At 45.5% G+C, this 18,083-nt stretch overlaps 2 protein-coding genes across 9 annotated transcripts in view; one reads left to right on the forward strand and one right to left on the reverse strand.

Moving 5' to 3' along the window:
• PAPOLG (poly(A) polymerase gamma) overlaps positions 1-18,083 on the reverse strand; it is a 419,007-nt gene that overhangs the window by 263,790 nt on the left and 137,134 nt on the right. The window lies entirely within an intron of this gene.
• BCL11A (BCL11 transcription factor A) overlaps positions 1-18,083 on the forward strand; it is a 98,582-nt gene that overhangs the window by 69,789 nt on the left and 10,710 nt on the right. For all 8 annotated transcript variants that reach the window (XM_067007559.1, XM_059079245.2, XM_067007561.1 and 5 more), the window contains one exon: positions 12,943-13,044. In XM_067007559.1, coding sequence (XP_066863660.1) covers positions 12,943-13,044 — 102 coding nt within the window. The remainder of the gene's footprint in view (positions 1-12,942; positions 13,045-18,083) is intronic.

Genomic DNA, 18,083 nt, shown 5'->3' on the forward strand with positions numbered 1-18,083 from the left:
CACAACCTGAACAAAAACTCCAGCCAAACCGAACTCTCTACAAAGAGCGATCCCAAATGTTCTAAATATATAGAAATCCCCCCTTTAACAGGTCTGCCCCCGTCTCTGGGCATCAGGAGTGCCCCTGAAGAACAGGATGTTAGATCTGAAAGTGATAGCCAAGCCCTCAGCCGGGAAACAGTCCATCCCCATTCTTTTGACACCAAGATTAGAACTGACGGGAGGTTCTGGAGATGTTTTCTATATCTAAGGTGGGTTTCATGAATTTGAGAATTTTCTGTGGGGCTTTTCACAATTCACTTTTCAGAGAGCATGCTTAGCTCTTATGATTCCAGAATACCACAATGATCAAAAGACTTTCCCACCATAACATAAAATTTTGGGGTGGGGAATCTGTTAGAAAATTAATCTCATCTGTGGAGCAGGGATGGGGGAGAGGGGGTGGGAGAAGAGCTTTTAAAACACAGGAGCCCTGCGTTGTGTGTGTGCTGGAGCATGTGGGAGAGAGAAAGGTGTAGGGGGTGGAGCATCCAAAAAATGACTTTAAAAAATTGGAGAGGGCTTCCCTGGTGGCGCAGTGGTTGAGAATCCGCCTGCCGATGCAGGAGACACGGGTTCGTGCCCCGGTCCGGGAAGATCCCACGTGCCGCGGAGCAACTAAGCCCGTGAGCCATGGCCGCTGAGCCTGTGCGTCCGGAGCCTGTGCTCCGCAACGGGAGAGGCCACAACAGTGAGAGGCCCGCATACCGCAAAAAAAAAAAAAAAAAAAAAAAAAATTGGAGAAAAAAATATTGTCTCTGCTGCAGTTACCTCCTGTCATCTTTGTCCCTCTCCTCCTTCACCGGCTGTGCTCAAGGACATTCACGTCTTGCCTGGGTTTCCCTGCCGGGCCCTGCAGCTTGGGCTGATCTGGGTCAGCTGACCACACTGCCCTACTAGGGGGCAGAAATTGCTTTGAGCCTTGAAAGCAGGTTATATGCTTGTGGTCGGTGGGGTGTGTGCGTGAAGACCACAAAACGAGAGGAGTGAAGGGCCAGGTTTAGCTCTTAAGAAGCAGACAGGAGGCTCAGGGTTCTGAATGTTTTTGCTTTTCCTGGGATCCCTGCCTCATTTTAGTTTTCAGGGTGTACGTGTTTCTCTCATGTTCTCCGGCGCGTCCCAAACAGAGGCAGGGGCTGGGCTTGGGCCTGGAGCTCTGGCTGGGCAGGGACATGCCAGTCGTTTGGCTGGGAAGCCCCTGCCAGCACTCTAGGGTTTTGCACTCTCTTCTCTGGGCCTCTACGGGGCTGTGCCAGGATCTGGTGCAACTTGGGGCATGAGCTGTGGGCTGCTGCAGGCATTCTCCTGCATCGGAGGCAGGGAGGCAGATGAGGTCATCCAGACAGCCTTCCAAGGCTAGCCTTATTTAGTGGAGCAAAACTATGTGTTCTAAATAGGATTGCTTGAACTGCAGGACTTCACACTGTTCTTTCTCTCGGGGCAGAAAGATAGGGGTGTAGGTGGGGAATGAGAATAGAGAAAAGTGTGGGAGATTACTAAAAAAAAAAAAAAAAAAAAAAAATTGAGAGAGGGAGAGGAAAGGGACCCAAACTAGGTAATTGGGACCAATTCATCAGAAGACTTAAGGAAATTTGACATCTATTGTAACTCTTCTAACTGTATAATTACACAGCATTTGGAAAGTGAATTATTAACTTGATCGTCCATAACGACCATTGAGTAAATATACAATCACAGGTTGTCAAAATTGTACAGTGAACTGATGGGCCAGCAGCCACTTTCAAGGGGCTGTAATCATCTCCCGGGTCAAGGCTGACCTGGAGGCTCCTTGGTTAGTGAATCATTTACAGTAGAGACCTCAGTGACTCCGGGAAGGCAAGGTTCTCCTGGTCACTGCCAGGTCCTTGGCAGCTCCTTCCAGCCAGGTCATTTAGAATTGCCCTCCAGGAAGAAAAGTTCACTGAACAGCACTTGATTTACGAGTATTGATTAAGGGGCTCTTCTTTGCCCAGAGTGGTGCCAGGCGAGGAGAGGTGGACAGCGAGCTGTTGCTTCTCAGAAGGCTTGGACTTTAGTTGGGACCAATGGCGGTGGATACATAATGATCACGTGGAGCCCTGGACCCAAACATAGTGTAAGGCTGGGGACCTGGTGTGGGATATCCTTCACCGGCCTTGCCTTTGTCTGACCAGGGGCCTTGGTGCCCCTCGCCCCGTGAGCCGCGATGCTCCCGCCCGGGGTGCAGGCGGGCACGTAATCTCAGTGGGGCCTCCTCCCGGGGAAGTCCGCAGCCTGCTCCACACTGGAGGAACAGCTGTGTCAGCCAAGAGCCGCAGGCCATAAATGCAAAGTATGGTTTAACAAAAGCAGCTTTTGAGTGAGAAAGCTGAGTGGAGTTGTCCCAACCTGTCAACTTCAGATTTCTTTCCTCCTCCCCATAAATCAAAAAATGGTTGGTGGAAGGGAGGGACAGAAGCATTTCATTTTCAGATTTTGTAAGAAAATCAAATCAAATCAAAAGAACCTGTCCCACGCTGATACCTTACATGCCAGGTTTGAGCCCGAGGCAAATTTTTGTGGCCATGTAATAAGCCTCTTTAAAATGGTGACGGACCCTTGACTTTTTGCCTTGAATTACACTGATAGAAGACATTTTATTGCGTTAGAGCCAGGGCAGGAGTACAGGATGGTTCTTGCCTGGTCGGCCTCTTTGAACACACCCGCCCTGCTGTCCACACTCCCACCACCACCTGACAGGGCTGGGCCGTGATGGTGGCGGAGATCTGTGGGCCGCTGACAGAGGGGGCTTTCTACGCAGCAGTGGAAAGTTTAGGCTCTGGAAGCAAAAGGATTTCAGCCTGAGGGGCCTGTTAGGGAGAGAGGAGTGTCTCCGTTCCTAGTGGACCTGGGAGACCTTGACACGGGCAGCTCCGGGTCAGTCTCACTGCTGGTGCTGCATGGAAATAGAGTATAGCTGAGGCCTCATTGCCCAGGCAGTCTTAGATTCAAAACAGGAAACGATACTGGGGACTCCCCAGTGGGGGGAGGGGGCCCTTGATGTCTATGGAGACAGGAAAGGGGACGGTGGCCTCAAGGTCCAAAGAGACCAGGTCTCCACAAGCTGAGCTTCCAAGTGGACCTGTCCAGTGGGTGGAAGGGATGGTGTGTTCTTGGTTTGAGGAGCTTGGAGGAGTCTGATAACTTTGGGTGTTGCCCCCGTTGTATCAACAGAACTAGTAAGCCCGAGAACAGCCTGCAGCACCCACCCTGCGGCTGGACTGGGGCCCCTCGAATGACTGCAAATGATACACATGCACATCTCCTTTTTTATTCAGGAAATTCTTTCCAGGTTGGTCAGTGGGATAAATGAAGGATTCGAAATTGGGTAAAAAGCCAGGAAAATATCTCTGAAGCCAAGAAAATAGGCCACCAGTCAGTAGGCTGTGTGTCTGCCTCTCCTTTGTTCTGTAGGGCTGTCAGAGAGGTTGGGTCTGAGGCCAGGGCTCGGAGGAGGAAGGTGCTGAGGGACTGAGCAGATGGTAGCAGAAGTTGGAGGAGCGTGTGGGCGGGCAGAGGCCTGTTTCTGAAAGAAGGACTCTCTGCCATGGGACGAGGCCTGGCCTCGAAGCCCCAGAACCCTCCTTGATTCAATCTCACCTCAGGCAAGAGGGCAGCCTAGTTTTGTTCCTGAAGAAATGTCAGAGCCTGACCTGCTAGACCATTTTTTTTTTTTTAAGTTTGTAGAGCTTTGAAGCCTTAAATTAGTTCTCATAATTTCTGAGCAGTTCTGTATTAACCATAGGACATAATAGGTTTCAATTCTGGAGAATGGCCAGTTCTGGTTCTAAGAATCTCTTGGCCAAGATTGTCACAGAACATTAGGCCCATAGAGTGTGCCTTCCCCATTTCCCTGGACACTCACACCCTATTTTATCATCCCGGGAAGGCAAGTGATTGCCTGCAAGTGGCTGTAAGACTAGTGCCAGGACACTCTGCCTCCTCCCACCCGGAGGTGGGGTGAGTGAGCTGAGTGAGTGGTGACGAGGGGCAAAGGTTGGTCCCCAAGTCAGTGGACAGGACTCTGAGTTGCAGCTCTGCTGTCACTGCCTGCAGCAGGATGCCTCTGAGATCTTCTGTCACCTGGGGAGGTGAGGATAACACCTTCCCTCATCCCACAGGATTACTGTGGGGTCAGAATGTGAGGAGAAGGCATTGGGAAGAAGATAAAACCCTCCACAGAGGCCACAACATACTTTCTCAAAAAAGGGCCAGGCTTGGAGGCTACCTGTGCTTCTGGGCCCTTTTCCTTTGAAGGTTGCACACACCAGTCCTGGAAGATGAAACCAGAAAACTCTCCAGCTCTCTGGGCCTGCTCACATCTACCAACCATGCCTCTCCCCTCCAGCAGCATCACTGCCCACATCCCGCAGACGTCCTCCTCCACAAGGCCCAGGGACACCTGAAAATAACAGGGGTCTTCTTATAAGTGCCAAGCTTGGTTTTCTTAAACTTATTCTGATGAAAATGGAGATAGGGAGGCAATAAATTACGTTTGGTAGTTGACGCAGATAAAAAGGCTCGGGGTGGCCTCTTCAGAGGAATTTGGGAGTTGCATGTTCTGCTTGCTTTGATAGAGAAGTCCTTCTCTGCCCTGGCTGGTGTTATCAGAATTAAACGTTTGCTGAGCAAATGGTCAGTCTCATTGGATCCACCTTTACAGCCCAAAGGCCTTCCTCCCCTCAGTTGAAAATGCTTGTTCCCCCAGACATCGAATCCTTAAATCAGGGGGAACACACATGTAGTTTTCAAGGCTTTCCAGGTGCTGGGGCTATGATTTTCCATCCTTTTCTTCCTTTCTCTGTGCGGTGAGTGGGGTCTGCGAATACATTTGCGTGAGACTGGATGATTTGGGCAAAAGAAACACGTTCAGGACTTCAGCTTCTTTCATTCCTCACCCCTTCTTCTAACCACGGAGGTACTGCGGTTGAGCCCCACTTTAAGAAAGACCAATACACACCAAATCTCATCAATGGAAACTGATAAATTAGAGGGTGATTTTTCACATTACAGAAAGATTGTTAACTTTTCAAAAGGTTTCCCTGCAGGGTTCCTTTAAATAGTGAGCTCCCCCACTGAATTTAAAGTGTTTGTTTACAGATCATTAACTACTTGACAGAGAGGTTTGGGGAGGGGGTGGAGGAAGAAGCACTTAAAAGGTAAAAGTGTTAAAAGCCCTGCCAATTTTCGATGAGCCTGGAAGGGTGATGAAACATCCCTGAAATTACATCCGTTAGCCAATGTGATTCAGTTTACAGAAATTCAGTTTACACATGGCTTTCCAGGAACCCCTCAGGTTGGCTGGGGCAGGGACCACAGGACGCTGGGGCCTTGCCTCCCTGGTTTGGGGTGGCTGGGAGAGGACTCTGGCTTCTCTTAGAGTCCTGTGCATGCCCTCATGTGCAGTGGATACCAGGCTCTGACATGAGGCCGAGCTTTGCCACTGGCCCTCGGGCACAGGCAACAGAGACCTTTCCCCTTGACATTTAGCCTGAGTTTGTGGGAAGTTTCTCCCTGGTTCTCTCTGACCTTCAGTCTCTTTGGCTCAGGACTCACCTAGGTTTCCTGCTTGAAACTTAGACAGGTATGCTTTGCATGACTATGCCCCAGGAGGTTGAAAACCACCACCAGGCCTACTCTCTGAGTCTAAGAATTAGCCTGGGGACCCGACCCAGCCCACACAGGCCTGTAAGTTTTTTTCTCATCCCTGCAAGTTCAGAAGGGGCATAGGCCCATCCTGGCCAGCTTCTAGGATGGCCCATAGTTGGTCTCTTAACTGCGTCCAAGACTCCTGCCCTTGATCTGGTCTCAAGGAGACTCAAGACTGGCCTGGGAGAAAGAACTCATCCATCTAATCCAGTCTTCTCTTTTTAAAGATGAGAAAACTTAGGGCCAGAAAGGGGAAGGGATTTACTCAAAGTCATGCTTAGCCAGGGAATGGCAGAGTTGATATTGAAGAACTTAAATTCCTGACTTTGTTCTAGCAGCCTCTCCAGACAAATGAGTCCCTAACATCCTAAAGGAAGAAAGGAATCTGGAGAGAGTTTCAGTGGGGCCCATGAAGGAATGGATTGGGCAAGGCCTCTTTAAATGTAGTTCCCCAATTCCCCCAAATAACCTGAAAAATAACCTCAGGTAGAGGCAAGCCTGTGCCCACACATGTACACTCCCTCACACCCCACCACACACAAACAGATTCCTCCAGTAAGAACTCAGAGCGGGAGTAAGGTTACCCCCGCTCTAACCGTGGCTCTGAAGAGAAGAAAGAGGGGAGATTTGGAGGGAAGGTCAAGGTGATGATTGAAGAGACACAGAGGTATAGGAAAATCTCCACCTTTCTTGCACAGTCATTTGTTGAAGATGTGTCAGCAAGTACAAGCCCACGTGAAACTGGCGGTGCTACATCTGAAATAGATTATTTAAACGGGGGAGGCAGGGTTGCAGGAAGAACATGGCTATCAACACTTGTTTGTCTGACTCAGAGGAATAGGACACAGTGAATTCTGCCTTGGTACACTGCTCACCACTCATCAGGGGGCTAAACAATTGGGGGGGGGTAACAAAACAGGACAGATGACCTTTCATAGTTTCACCAGCGTCCACGTGGCTGCATCCATTATTGTAAGAAAACATGATGTTTGAAAATAAGAAGATGTGGAAGGTGAATCCTTCACAAAAGCCCTCAGAGGGTTTATTTAGATGACCATATCCTCTGTTATCAACAGGATGGATTGGTGAGTAATATTTTGATTTAAATGTACTACCTGTTGGGCCCCATTTGCTCTGGGTACACCTCAAGCTTTGCTTCTCTCTGGGCATCAATACCTGCTTTTTTCTTTTGTCTAGAAAGTCCTTCCTCTTGGCTCTCCAGGTCCAGTTCCTAAGTTCCCTTTTTCCTAAAGCCACTCTCCTCCCTTCCAAATGGAAGTTATTTGTCTCCTTTGAATTTCCGTTCAGTTTATCTGTGCCTCTCTTATGACACACTTTCTACTTGGGAGCAGAGCGATTCCTTTCCAGGCTTATCTTCTCTACTAGATGGAGGCTCCTGTAGGGAAGTCTGTGTCTGACTTTTCTTTGCATTGCCCACAGAGGTAGCCCATTGCTTGGGGCAATATAATTGTTTACTGAGTTCGAGCACTCAGTAAATAGTTGTTGAATAAATGCATGAAAGAATGAATGAATGGAATTTATCCTGGGTACACACCTCTTGCATAGTGAGGTACACAGTTAAACAAAGGAAAAAAAAAAACTGTCCTAAAACAATTTGTCTTCTTATGAGCTGCCCTTCCAGTCTCCTCGAGAAGTTCCACCATTCTAAGGCAAGAGCTTAAAATGTAATAAAAATTTATCTAATTCATGATCAAGTGAAAATACTTAGGGCCCAGAGCCAAAAAATGTTATTGGAATGAACTTTTTTCAACACCCTAAATTTATCCAGTTGGAATTCTTTTTTTAAAGTACCATCCTATTCAACCTTTTGAAATGAAGGATTTGCCTTTTAGTGGGAAATCTGCATTTCAACACAAAGATGGAACACAATGTCTTTGGCTTACTTATTCTTCAGAAAAGCAAGTTCCTTTTTTTTTTTTTTTTGAATTATATGCTTTGCTTATGTTAAAGACACAGATTGCAGAAAATTTTGTTTAGGCCTGACAGATTGGTGGCTTGCATTTTTTGCATTTTTATAGATAAAGGGGTATGAAAGATGTCATCTCTCCTCCTCACTCATAGAGTGGATGCCTAGGGTGAGAACTGTTAAAAGGTGAAATTAGTAATGTGTTAGGTAAACAAGGCTCTGAGGTGATAGGCTTGGTCAAAAAAGAAAAAAAAAAGAGTTTTTCAATGAGTGATTGATGAGATGAAAGTCATTGGTGATGTCTCTACTAATATAAGGACCATGAACAAGTTTCAGCAAAGAAATTCTAAAGTGGGATGTGTGGCTTGCTTGCAAGAAGAATTCTTGCCTGCTTTGTGTATACTGAGCATCACGATTCGGTAAAATCTTAGCTAGTGAAAAAGCATAGTGATGGGGAAAACACTCGTGTAAATGCTCATTTCTAGAACAAAAGGGAATGCAATTTTGACAATATCAGAAGGTTAATTACGAAGTCTGTGAGCAGTGATAAAGCTGGCACATTTTCAGTTCAGATTGACACAACTCAAGACACAGGCATTGTTAATGTTGGCTCTATAATACTCTAAAAAGTCACAGGATCTGAGAGATGGGGGCTGGTATCTGTCTTAAATGGAGGGTCAGGAGCTAGAAGGAGATTCAGTGGATTTGCTTTCCAGTTAGATAAAGAAGCCTCTATCCTAGACTAGCTGCACTGTTGTTATTTTTGTGATTTAGATCCAGTAATATTGATAGAACTGGAATTGGTTCGTTCAGGGAACTTTACAAACTTTCGGGATGCATTTTAAGTGTAGTCTGTAAGTTGGCTACTGGCTGAGGGCAGAGAGGAGACTTGAGAATGTTGGAGCTAGAAGGGATGGTAAGTGTCCTTTATTTTGGCCTGTCACCAATATAGAGATTCCTCCTCAATATAGAGATCCCTCCCCATCTTCTCTTTTATTGAAGACACAAGGTGAGTGGGAGGTCACGCTTCACAGGGTAACCCTTCCTCCTGGGGATGGCTCTACTTCTTTTGTGCCCCATCTTGCTGGGAAAACAGGGAAGTTATCTAGAAACATATGTTTAAGAAAAGAAATACGTAAATGCACATATACGTTTTCGTGAACAGCAAACATCTATACGTGTATCTACTCCTCTAGAGAGGCCTGGGTTTTTAATTCCTATAAAAGTCAGCACCCGGAGCAGTCATTCAGTGTCTTGGAAATAATGCTTTGTGCTCAGCTGTTTCAGCACATTTGTAGATCAGCGGTATTACTTGTTGATTGGTAGACAGTGATGTGGCTATATGACACACCCAGTGATTAGTTTCAGAAACAAATAACAGGTCAGTAGTAAAGGAATCTTTGAGATGTTCTTGGGGAAACCTAACACTTGATTTAATGATCTTCAATTCCAGGGACATCCCACCTGGTTTATAGAGCTCTGTGTCAAAAGTTGGTCCGATGCATATAGAAATCTAAAGGGACCGATGCATAACATTCAATCAAAACCATTCCCAATTTGTGGCAGATTTTTTAATGAGACCTGAAAGATAAGATTCATTATTTGTTACTCAGCCATAAGGAAACATTGCAACCTGATAATGCATAAGGCATTTCTTAGGCCCTAAAGTGGAAATGCTGGGTCTGGAGAGACTTTTATGAAAAAGAACAGGTTAAAATGCTTTTCACCAGAGGAGTACAAGACATCTGAAAAGATTAATTCAGAAGAGGGCAACACATTTGAGAGTCCAGAAAGGGAAACAGGAGTCCAGTGCTTACTGCATCCATGCAGCATGCCATAGCTGCATTTGCAAACATTTCCACTTTTATGGAAGCAGTGAGGACACCATCTGCCTGACATAAGCTGGTTTGGACGTTATGCAAAGAGCGTTCCCTGTTTGAGTCTGGGCCTGTCCCCTGTCCTGGTCAGTGAGGGAGGGTGGAACCTTGGATTCCACATGGAGGGATCCTTAGGAATTTCCCAGGCTTGCTCTGGTCCTAAAGGAGGTGAGTCCCAGACAGAAGGGATGAGAGCCTCATAGCCAGTGGATCTCTGGCTGTCAGGAGAACATCAAAGCTTCCAGCTTCCACTCCTCCCCTCATGCTAAGACAGCACTGATGAAACTGGATTGTGCGTACAAATCACCTGGAGTGCTTGCTAAACATAGATTCTTATACTCTACACCCACTTCCCCAATCCCAGTTTTTGATTCAGTAATTCTGAGGAAGGGCCTGAGTCATTGCATTTCCAACAAGCTCCCAGGTGATGCTGATGCTGGGCCTGTGTCTGCACTTTGAGGACCACTGCCCTGAGAGAAGCACCAAGGAAATACAGAGAGCATAGCTAGACCGCCCACTTCCCTGCCAGCCACCGGAGCCCACCTCTCCCTGGGGAGAAGGAAAATGCAGGCGGGAGGAGAAGAGGCCCTCAGTCAGGGGTAGGCTGGGAAGGCAGAGCTGCTGGTTGAGGGTGATGCTTAGAAGCATTAATTGTGAGACTCTACTCGGCCTAAATTGTGATGGACTAATTGAAAGCATCATAGCAAGAAGTTAAACCCTAGGGAAGCTATTAACAATTCAGCATTTCCAGTTCCTGTGGGAGTGTTGATTCTGCTTAACCAATGAGAATGTGTTCAAGGATGTGTTTGGTGGGATAGGCTACAGTATCAGCTGGGGTCCCTATTGTCTTTGGTTTGACACTCTTCGCGGAGGAAGAGAAATGCAAGTATGAGTCTCTCTCACGAAGACGGAGTCAGTAGCTGCTCGTTAGGCTGATAGGAATGGTTGGTTTCTCTTCAGGTGGCTGATTCTGCAGGGGAAGCAGAAGTAGAGGATGAAAACAGTGGGGGTGAGGCAAGGTGCAGGAAGTAGATCAGGTGTTTTCCAATTTTGAAACCAAGTCAGTTCATTTGGACCTTTTGAAAGGTCCACTCAGCACCTCTGGGCTGGACTCTTCCGCAAGAGAGGTTGTTCCTCCGAATGGGTCAAGAGAAAGAGATCCCTTCTCACTGGTACTTCTTGAGCAGTACAGACCAGGGTGGGAACGACAGAGGGGAGGAGAGAGATGGATATCCCAGAAAAGAGCACTGGATTGGGGAGTCAGGAGACTAATTCTGATCTTCACTTTTGTGGTTAACCATCATTATAGCTGTGAGCCAGTCACGTAATTTCTCAAAGCCTCAGTTTCCCCACCTGTAAAATGAAGGCATTAGACTTGATGATTTCTAAGGTTTTTTACAACTCAAAACCAAACCCAAAACCAAATAATGGTGGCAGATACTCAGACACGCTCCTTGATGAGCCCTCACGTTGCCCTGTGGCCTAGTGCTGTGGGGAACTGGGCCAGGCTGCTACCCCCAGAAACTCAGCTTGCTCTAGGCCAATGGGTTAGTAGATGAGTTTGCCAACAGGAGATGCATGCAAGTGGTCAGGCCTGGACCAGGTTAACGGTTCTCCCATTGCTTGCTGGGGGTCTATTTGAGGCACCTCAGGGTCTTCCCAGAGTAAGAGGCAGGGAATATGAAATGAGTCTTTCCCAGTGTGAGGGTCCAAGTACCTTGTTGCTTTTATGCTGGGGTCACAGTACTCAGTTGTATGGGTCTCCTAAGAAACGGACTTCAGTCTTGGCGACAAACAAACTCATTAAATAGCTGAGGCAAGAACAAGTGCAAAAATGGATTATCACATTTCTCATTGAAAAACACTATGACTAAATCTGTAGTTAATTTTACCCTTGCCTCTCAATTCATAGAACATAAGCAGTTAGATGAAGACATGCTTGCTTTTTAAGTCTAGTCTTCCTGCTTTTGCTGGTTCATTTTGTGGTATTTGTTTTGTTTGGGGTCAGGGAGGAGGACATGCCTCTGTAGATGGTCTCGGGCTAGGCGGAGCCTTCGTGGCAGCCTCCCTGGGCAGGCCCAGTAACAACAGATTTATGCCTCTGTGTAAGAGCTTCCACGAGGAACACACCATTGTTACCCACCAGGCTTCTCATGAAAGGAAACCTTGTGCTGACTGCCCTGGCTGTTCTTGGCAGCATGATCTATAGAAGGAGAACAGGATGTATTTTACACTTGAGACCTGCTATCCTAGAGTATAACAACAACTCTTCTAAGTGCTCTTAATATTAAGCTAATGGAAAACATACTCTGTTTACTCACCATCAAAGTCTGTTTTTCTTCTCTCCCGCCTCCCCCAATCATCACAAACTCCAAGCCTCTAGGACACACGGAGTGTCCCTGCTCCATCTCTCCTCCACTCCGTCTCAAGGTTGACCTCTCCATGCTTGGTTAGCTCAAGGTGGACTTGGAAAAGCTAGGAACTCACCACATAAACCATACAATCCCCAGGTTGCACAAACCAAATATTTCCTTTCTCACAAAAATCTCACTGCTAGAACTGCTTGATTTACGGCTAGATTTATGTTTATCAGTGTGAGAAGTCATTTTTCCTCACCAGAGTGCAACCCAGTGCAGTGGAATAGAGAAGGTAGGCCACTTTTTTCAGGGTGCTGCTATTTTTGGAATGCTGCTTTGCTCCTTGTCATTGAACGGTAGGATTCCTTACCCTTAATGTGAGGACTTGGACAAAGTTATCTTAACCCCAGAAGTCTAATCTTTATTGCCCACTGCTTTGTGCTGTAAGAAGCCATGTCTACATGGGGTACTCCATGGATAGAATTCCAAGTCCTGAGATGCCCAAGGTTTCCCTATCATTGAAGGTGCTGTCATAAAAACAGAATGGGAAGAGTGGGACAGGAAAGGTAGAGTGGGACTCTGTTCTACAAGAAAAGATTCACAAATCTACTCATTTCCTGTTACCATATTGTTTTTTGCTTGAGCTTGTCTATAAGTAAAGTAAATGTATGCATGTAAACCAGCCTTGCAGATAAATCCCTCCATTTTACCAGGCTGCCAATCATATTACCAATTTTCCCCTTGCTATTTACACATCTCTTATTATAAGACAATAATCAGACAATAACAAACAAACAAATGAACCAAAGAACCCCCCCACCCCCACCCCCTGCTTCCCCATACCTAAAACAAACTCCCTTCCCTTTTGTCAAAAAAGACCAAAATTAAAAACAAAACAGAACTGTGGGAAAGAACTCACCACTCTTCTTTTGATACTGGCCCTGGGCCTGTTAACTATCTGCAAGGCTGTTGTAATGATGTTAATCTATTTTAATGGAATTGAAATGTGATATCCTGTGGTTTACGATGCACATTGTTTATAGCTTTAGTGCTTGATTTTGGGTTTCTTTCACAGATAAACTTCTGCACTGGAGGGGCCTCTCCTCCCCTCGTTCTACACACGGAGCTCTAATCCCCACGCCCGGGATGAGTGCAGAATATGCCCCGCAGGGTATTTGTAAGTTGAGCATTATTTCTTCTACAAACGTCCTTGTGTGTAGAGATGAGAGTTTCTGGAAATTACCCTTACTTTTTAAGTACTGAAAGGAGTTATTTCCAAAATACATTGGCATCTGCGTATGTATATTCCATTACTCACTTGGCACCCAGCTCCCCCAATCCATTCAGCCCCAAGTGGCTTTCTTCCCCCTCCCCTTTTTCTCTCTCTCCTTACCAAAGGCATGGGGCTGAAAGCAGCTCAGCCCTGTGGGTCTGCTCCCCGGGGTCTTGTGTGGCTCCATGGCTGATGACTGCATACATCTGTGTGTTCAGGGCCCATTGTATTGCTGGACATTCACTCCCATGGCCTCATTTAGGACTTCGGATTTACTCCATGGCATATGTCTTTAGCAGAGGCCAGAACCGAAGGGAGTCAGTCAGTTCACCGTTACTCTAGAGTTATCCTCATGCATGTTATATATGCATTTACGTGTGTATTTAAACATGGTATATTTTAATATATGCATCGTACATTATATATGTGCATACATATATGATTTCTATTTGTTTTTCTCCTAGATTTAGAGAAAAATGCATAGCATTGTTGCTAAAATTCAAAGATGCCACCCCCCCACCCCTGCCATCACTACGACTACCACCATCCAGTTACTTGTTTAAGCCAACTTTTATAGTGGGGACCTTCTTATGAAATTTAGATTTGTATGTTTATAAAAGTGTTTTTGGGAAAAAAATGTTTTTGAAAGATGTTGTTTTAGAAGGTAATACAGTTTGCGTCTCTCTGTAGGAATAAATGGTATGAGTCATGCATGGCTAAAAAGTCAGATGGGGGGCGGAGGGGGAGGGGGCCGGGGGATTGATTCCACCCCAAACACCAAAAAGTAGGTACAAGAAGAAAAGAAGTGTGGCATCTAATTTGTATTTAAAGAAATTCTTTTTATCTTTAAAGTAAATGAAAAAAATAACCTTTTGTGGAAAGAAAAAAAGGAAGGGAATGATGTATCATGGAGAGGGAATAATAGAGAGCAAGATGCAGGAGTTGGGGCCTTAAAGGTGACTGGTTTTCAGATGGGAGGTCAACTAGACCCAACCTTCTTGTGAATGGTGTCTGCAGGGCAGGGCCTACGCCCTGAGATCGATCAGACTCAGTTGTTTAGCTTTATTAACTCCTAGGTAACGAAGAGTTATTGTATGAATTTCACAAGCCCTCAGGTCCTGAGGGCTGGGTGGTGCAGGGGTTAAAAGCACCTCCCCTCCACGCACGCCCCCCCCCTCCCCCATCCACAAGCCTACCTGGGCAGAAGCCTGGGTTAGGTCACCGATTGTACAGAGTTTAGGGGTTTGGACTCATGGTTTCAAGTCCCTACATGCTGACTGGGTGGGGAGAACTCGCCTCGTTTTGCTGGGGGTGCCTGGGGCCCTTACTTGGCTGTGGGAACAGAGCCACCCTTGGAAGGAAGAGGTAGGAAGGGAGTGAGTTCTCTCTCTTCCTCTGGATCCTCCTGAGGGCAGGGAGTTTGATCTAGGGGTGGGAAACCAGTAGCCTGATAAGGAGCCCCTGTCTTCTCCCTGCTTCCGGCAATGGGAGGGAGCCTAGTTTGCTGGTGCCCATGCTGGCAGGACCAGTTTAGGAGTGACCAGAACAAGGTATGTGGAAATGGGTTGTAGGGATCCAGAAAGTTTTGAAGCAAAACTGACCCGCACCCCACTCAGCTGCCTTAACTAGTGCCCTTGGCTTTCAGAGCATTTAGCACTGACCTTGTGGCCTCCCTGCTGGGTGGACCATGGGCAAGGGCCTTAAAATCACCCCCTCTTGCTTTCTTCTAACCAGGGCCTCCCCTTGGCCTGGGAAAGCCCGGATTCTGGATTCCAGTCTTTCCTCCAGAAGCCCTTGTGGGTCTGTAACGTGTGGTTAGTCATCATTCGTGGTAACTCATCAAGCCTGGTAACAATGAAAACTCACATTCGTGTTGGACCTGATAGATTACAGAGAGCTTTTATATATGTTTGTCATTTGAGCCTCACAATTCTTTAAGGTACTGTTTTTTACGCTTATTTTCCAGATAGGAAACCTAAGACTCGGAGAAATTAAATGACTGTCCCAGAGCTACCAGCTAGTAAATAGTAGAGCCAGGGGTCCCTCATGAGACGTCACTCTTCTAAATCATGACTCTTGAGCCTTGATGACAAACTGGGAATGGGGTTATTCCTTTCTGTGCAATAAAATGAAATAAAGTAAAAGCTGTAGGTGAGCTCATAGCTGATTTTAACCGTTTTGATGCCTCAAGTTCCCGTGCTCGGGGCCAGGTCTCTGTTTATTGCTCTAAATCAAAACGATCCCAGTGAGTGCCCAATGAGGCTCTCAAATTGAGAAGTTGATTTTCATCAGAGTAAATGAAGAATATTATTATATTTTACACGTCAATAAATCAATGTAGCCCTAATTTTGCCACACAGGAAATCAATTCTGGTCTTTCTAAACCATCAAAGATGTTATGAACAAAGTAATTTCACAAATTACGGCAAGTAACACATTTATTGATGACTGCAGTTTAGGAATTTAGAATCTGTGAGCACTGTAATATAATATGGTATACTGGCATGAGCTGAGTGAAATACAGATTATATGGTGAAACTGTAATGCATCATTTGCTATTAGTGGACTGGTAATAATTACCAGTTTCAAAGCAGCTCTTTCCATGTAATCTTTAGTCTCAATTGTAACAGCCCTTCTCATTGACATTATGATTACACTAGCTGCCCTCATGATCTAGAATATCTAGTTGATGGGAATACTAAAATGCAGTAGCGAAAACTGTATGTTGTATGCTCATTATAAGATACAATGCCATTTTCTCTAACCTGATGTATGAGAGAGAGGGGAGGGTAACAGCACAGTGTTAACATATTGTAGCATGATCACATAGCTTTGAAAACAAAATTTTAGGAAGCTCAGTGCAGCAAAATAAAATGGACTTTTCTCATTTAAGCCTTTTTAAAAGGATTCAGATGAAATCCTTGATGTGGTGCTATATAGATTTCGGCATTTATCAATGGCTGCATTCATGGTGCATGCAAAACTAGCATCGCTAATTATGGGTCCAGTCCTGGGTTTCAATAGAATATTATAAGGTAAAATATGATTTAAAGGCATTTGTAGTGATGAAAGTGTTAACGACTTGCTTCAGCTGACAAATCTCCTTTTTACTTACCCAATTCAGATTGTCAGGCTAAATGTATGATAATAACACAGAGTCCTAGAGAGGCAAAGGAGAAAGCCACAGAGGGTCACGGTAGTTGGAACTAGATAGTTTTTTTCCTGCCTATTTAGGACCCAAGTCATTGTTCAACAACAACAAAAAATTTATGAAAATACTCTCAATGATGCTTTTTATTTCCCTTTGAAGAGAGGAGGCAAACGAAAATAGGCAGGCGCAGTGGTTGAGAGTCTGCCTGCCAATGCAGGGGACGCGGGTTCATGCCCCGTCCGGGAAGATCCCCCATGCCGCGGAGCGGCTAGGCCCGTGAGCCATGGCCGCAGAGCCTGCCCTGCGCGTCCAGAGCCTGTGCTCTGCAGTGGGAGAGGCCACAACAGTGAGAGGCCCACATACCGCAAAAAAAAAAAAAAAACAAACAAAAAAAACCAACCAAACAAACAAAAAAAATAGGCAGATAATGTGATACTAATGTCAGCGTTTTCTTTCAAAATCTTTCTGCCTTTTTTTTCCCCCTCCACATTAGCAAATGTTTGAAACCTAATTTTGGTATCTTATCATCTAATCTTGTTAAAGAGATTTACCCAGGAGTGGGATATATTGAGTGAGATTATAAATGCATTGTAAAGTAAATTACAAGGTCAGAGCAGGGAGTCCATTATTCAGACAAGTGCTTGAGTAAGGCTGGCTTGTCTTGGAATATGAGTGTTTGGGGCTCCTGAGAAGATGCTGCCAGCTTTTCTGACTTGCTAAATGGAAGAATTGTAATTGATTAATTCCTCATTCCCACTCTTTAACTCCATGGTGAATTTTTTCCTTTTTCAAAAGTTAGTGACAAATACTAGCTGTGGCCTTAAGGAACTCCTCTTAAAAAGGGGGACTAAAGTGTATTTCTCATTTGTGCTTTATACAGTGTCTTTTTTGGAATTCCTGGGAAGTTACTGATTTTTCTCATCCTAGTCCTTTGGCCACCAGCATCTGAGCCCTTTTTAATGCTGAGCTGACTGGTAAACCGTTAGTTACTCCCTTGTTATATGTGTTTTTTAGTTTAGCTAACACCGAAAAGGAATGATTGGGAAGTCAAGCTGGCCCCTCTTTGCCACAGCGGCATTTCCCACTCTCGGGTTCTTTTCAGCGAGAGAGAAATAATGTGACTTAAGCAGGGCCCCTCTCCAGACGGCTTGGCTACTGGCCAAAGAGTTGACTAGCTGAACTGTATCTTTCTGTTTCTTTCTCAACTGGAGCTGAGGCTCAGCTGAGGGCGCAGGATGTTGTATAATTTGGTTCACGTTGTTAGCCTCTCAAAATAATGAGGAGGAGGCTAGTGTAGCATTTCTCAGCCTGCTGCCCTTCATGGTGCTGGCTGCTTTAACTGTTCTTAAACTAGGATGCTGTGTCTGCTTAAGTTGGCACTAGACACTCCACCTAACTTCTCTAGACTCGCATTTGTTTGACTGGGGGGACAACTCCTAAAGATTTGATACGGCCTGTTGGTTAAATCTGAATTAAATTTCTCTATGGAGATTTTTTGGTAACAGCCCTTGAGATAAAAATGGGAATCCCCGTGGGGGGTTGTGGAACCAGAATTGGGACTACCTGACCCTCACACAGGCTGGGATTGTGAGGATGTTGCTAGTATCTCTTCCACGTAATTATTTCATGAGTACCTTCTCATTTTTAACAATATCAACAATTAGTGTGTTTTAGGCTAAGATTAAAAGCATCTCTAGGGCCATAGAGAATTGAAATGAGTTGACCTTCTCTTTTTTCATATCTCCATGAAATGATTGCCTATTTAGAAAGTTCACCTGCCACCCAGGGGGAT

The sequence above is a fragment of the Kogia breviceps genome, chromosome 11, assembly GCF_026419965.1.
Source record: "Kogia breviceps isolate mKogBre1 chromosome 11, mKogBre1 haplotype 1, whole genome shotgun sequence".
NCBI lineage: Eukaryota > Metazoa > Chordata > Mammalia > Artiodactyla > Physeteridae > Kogia > Kogia breviceps.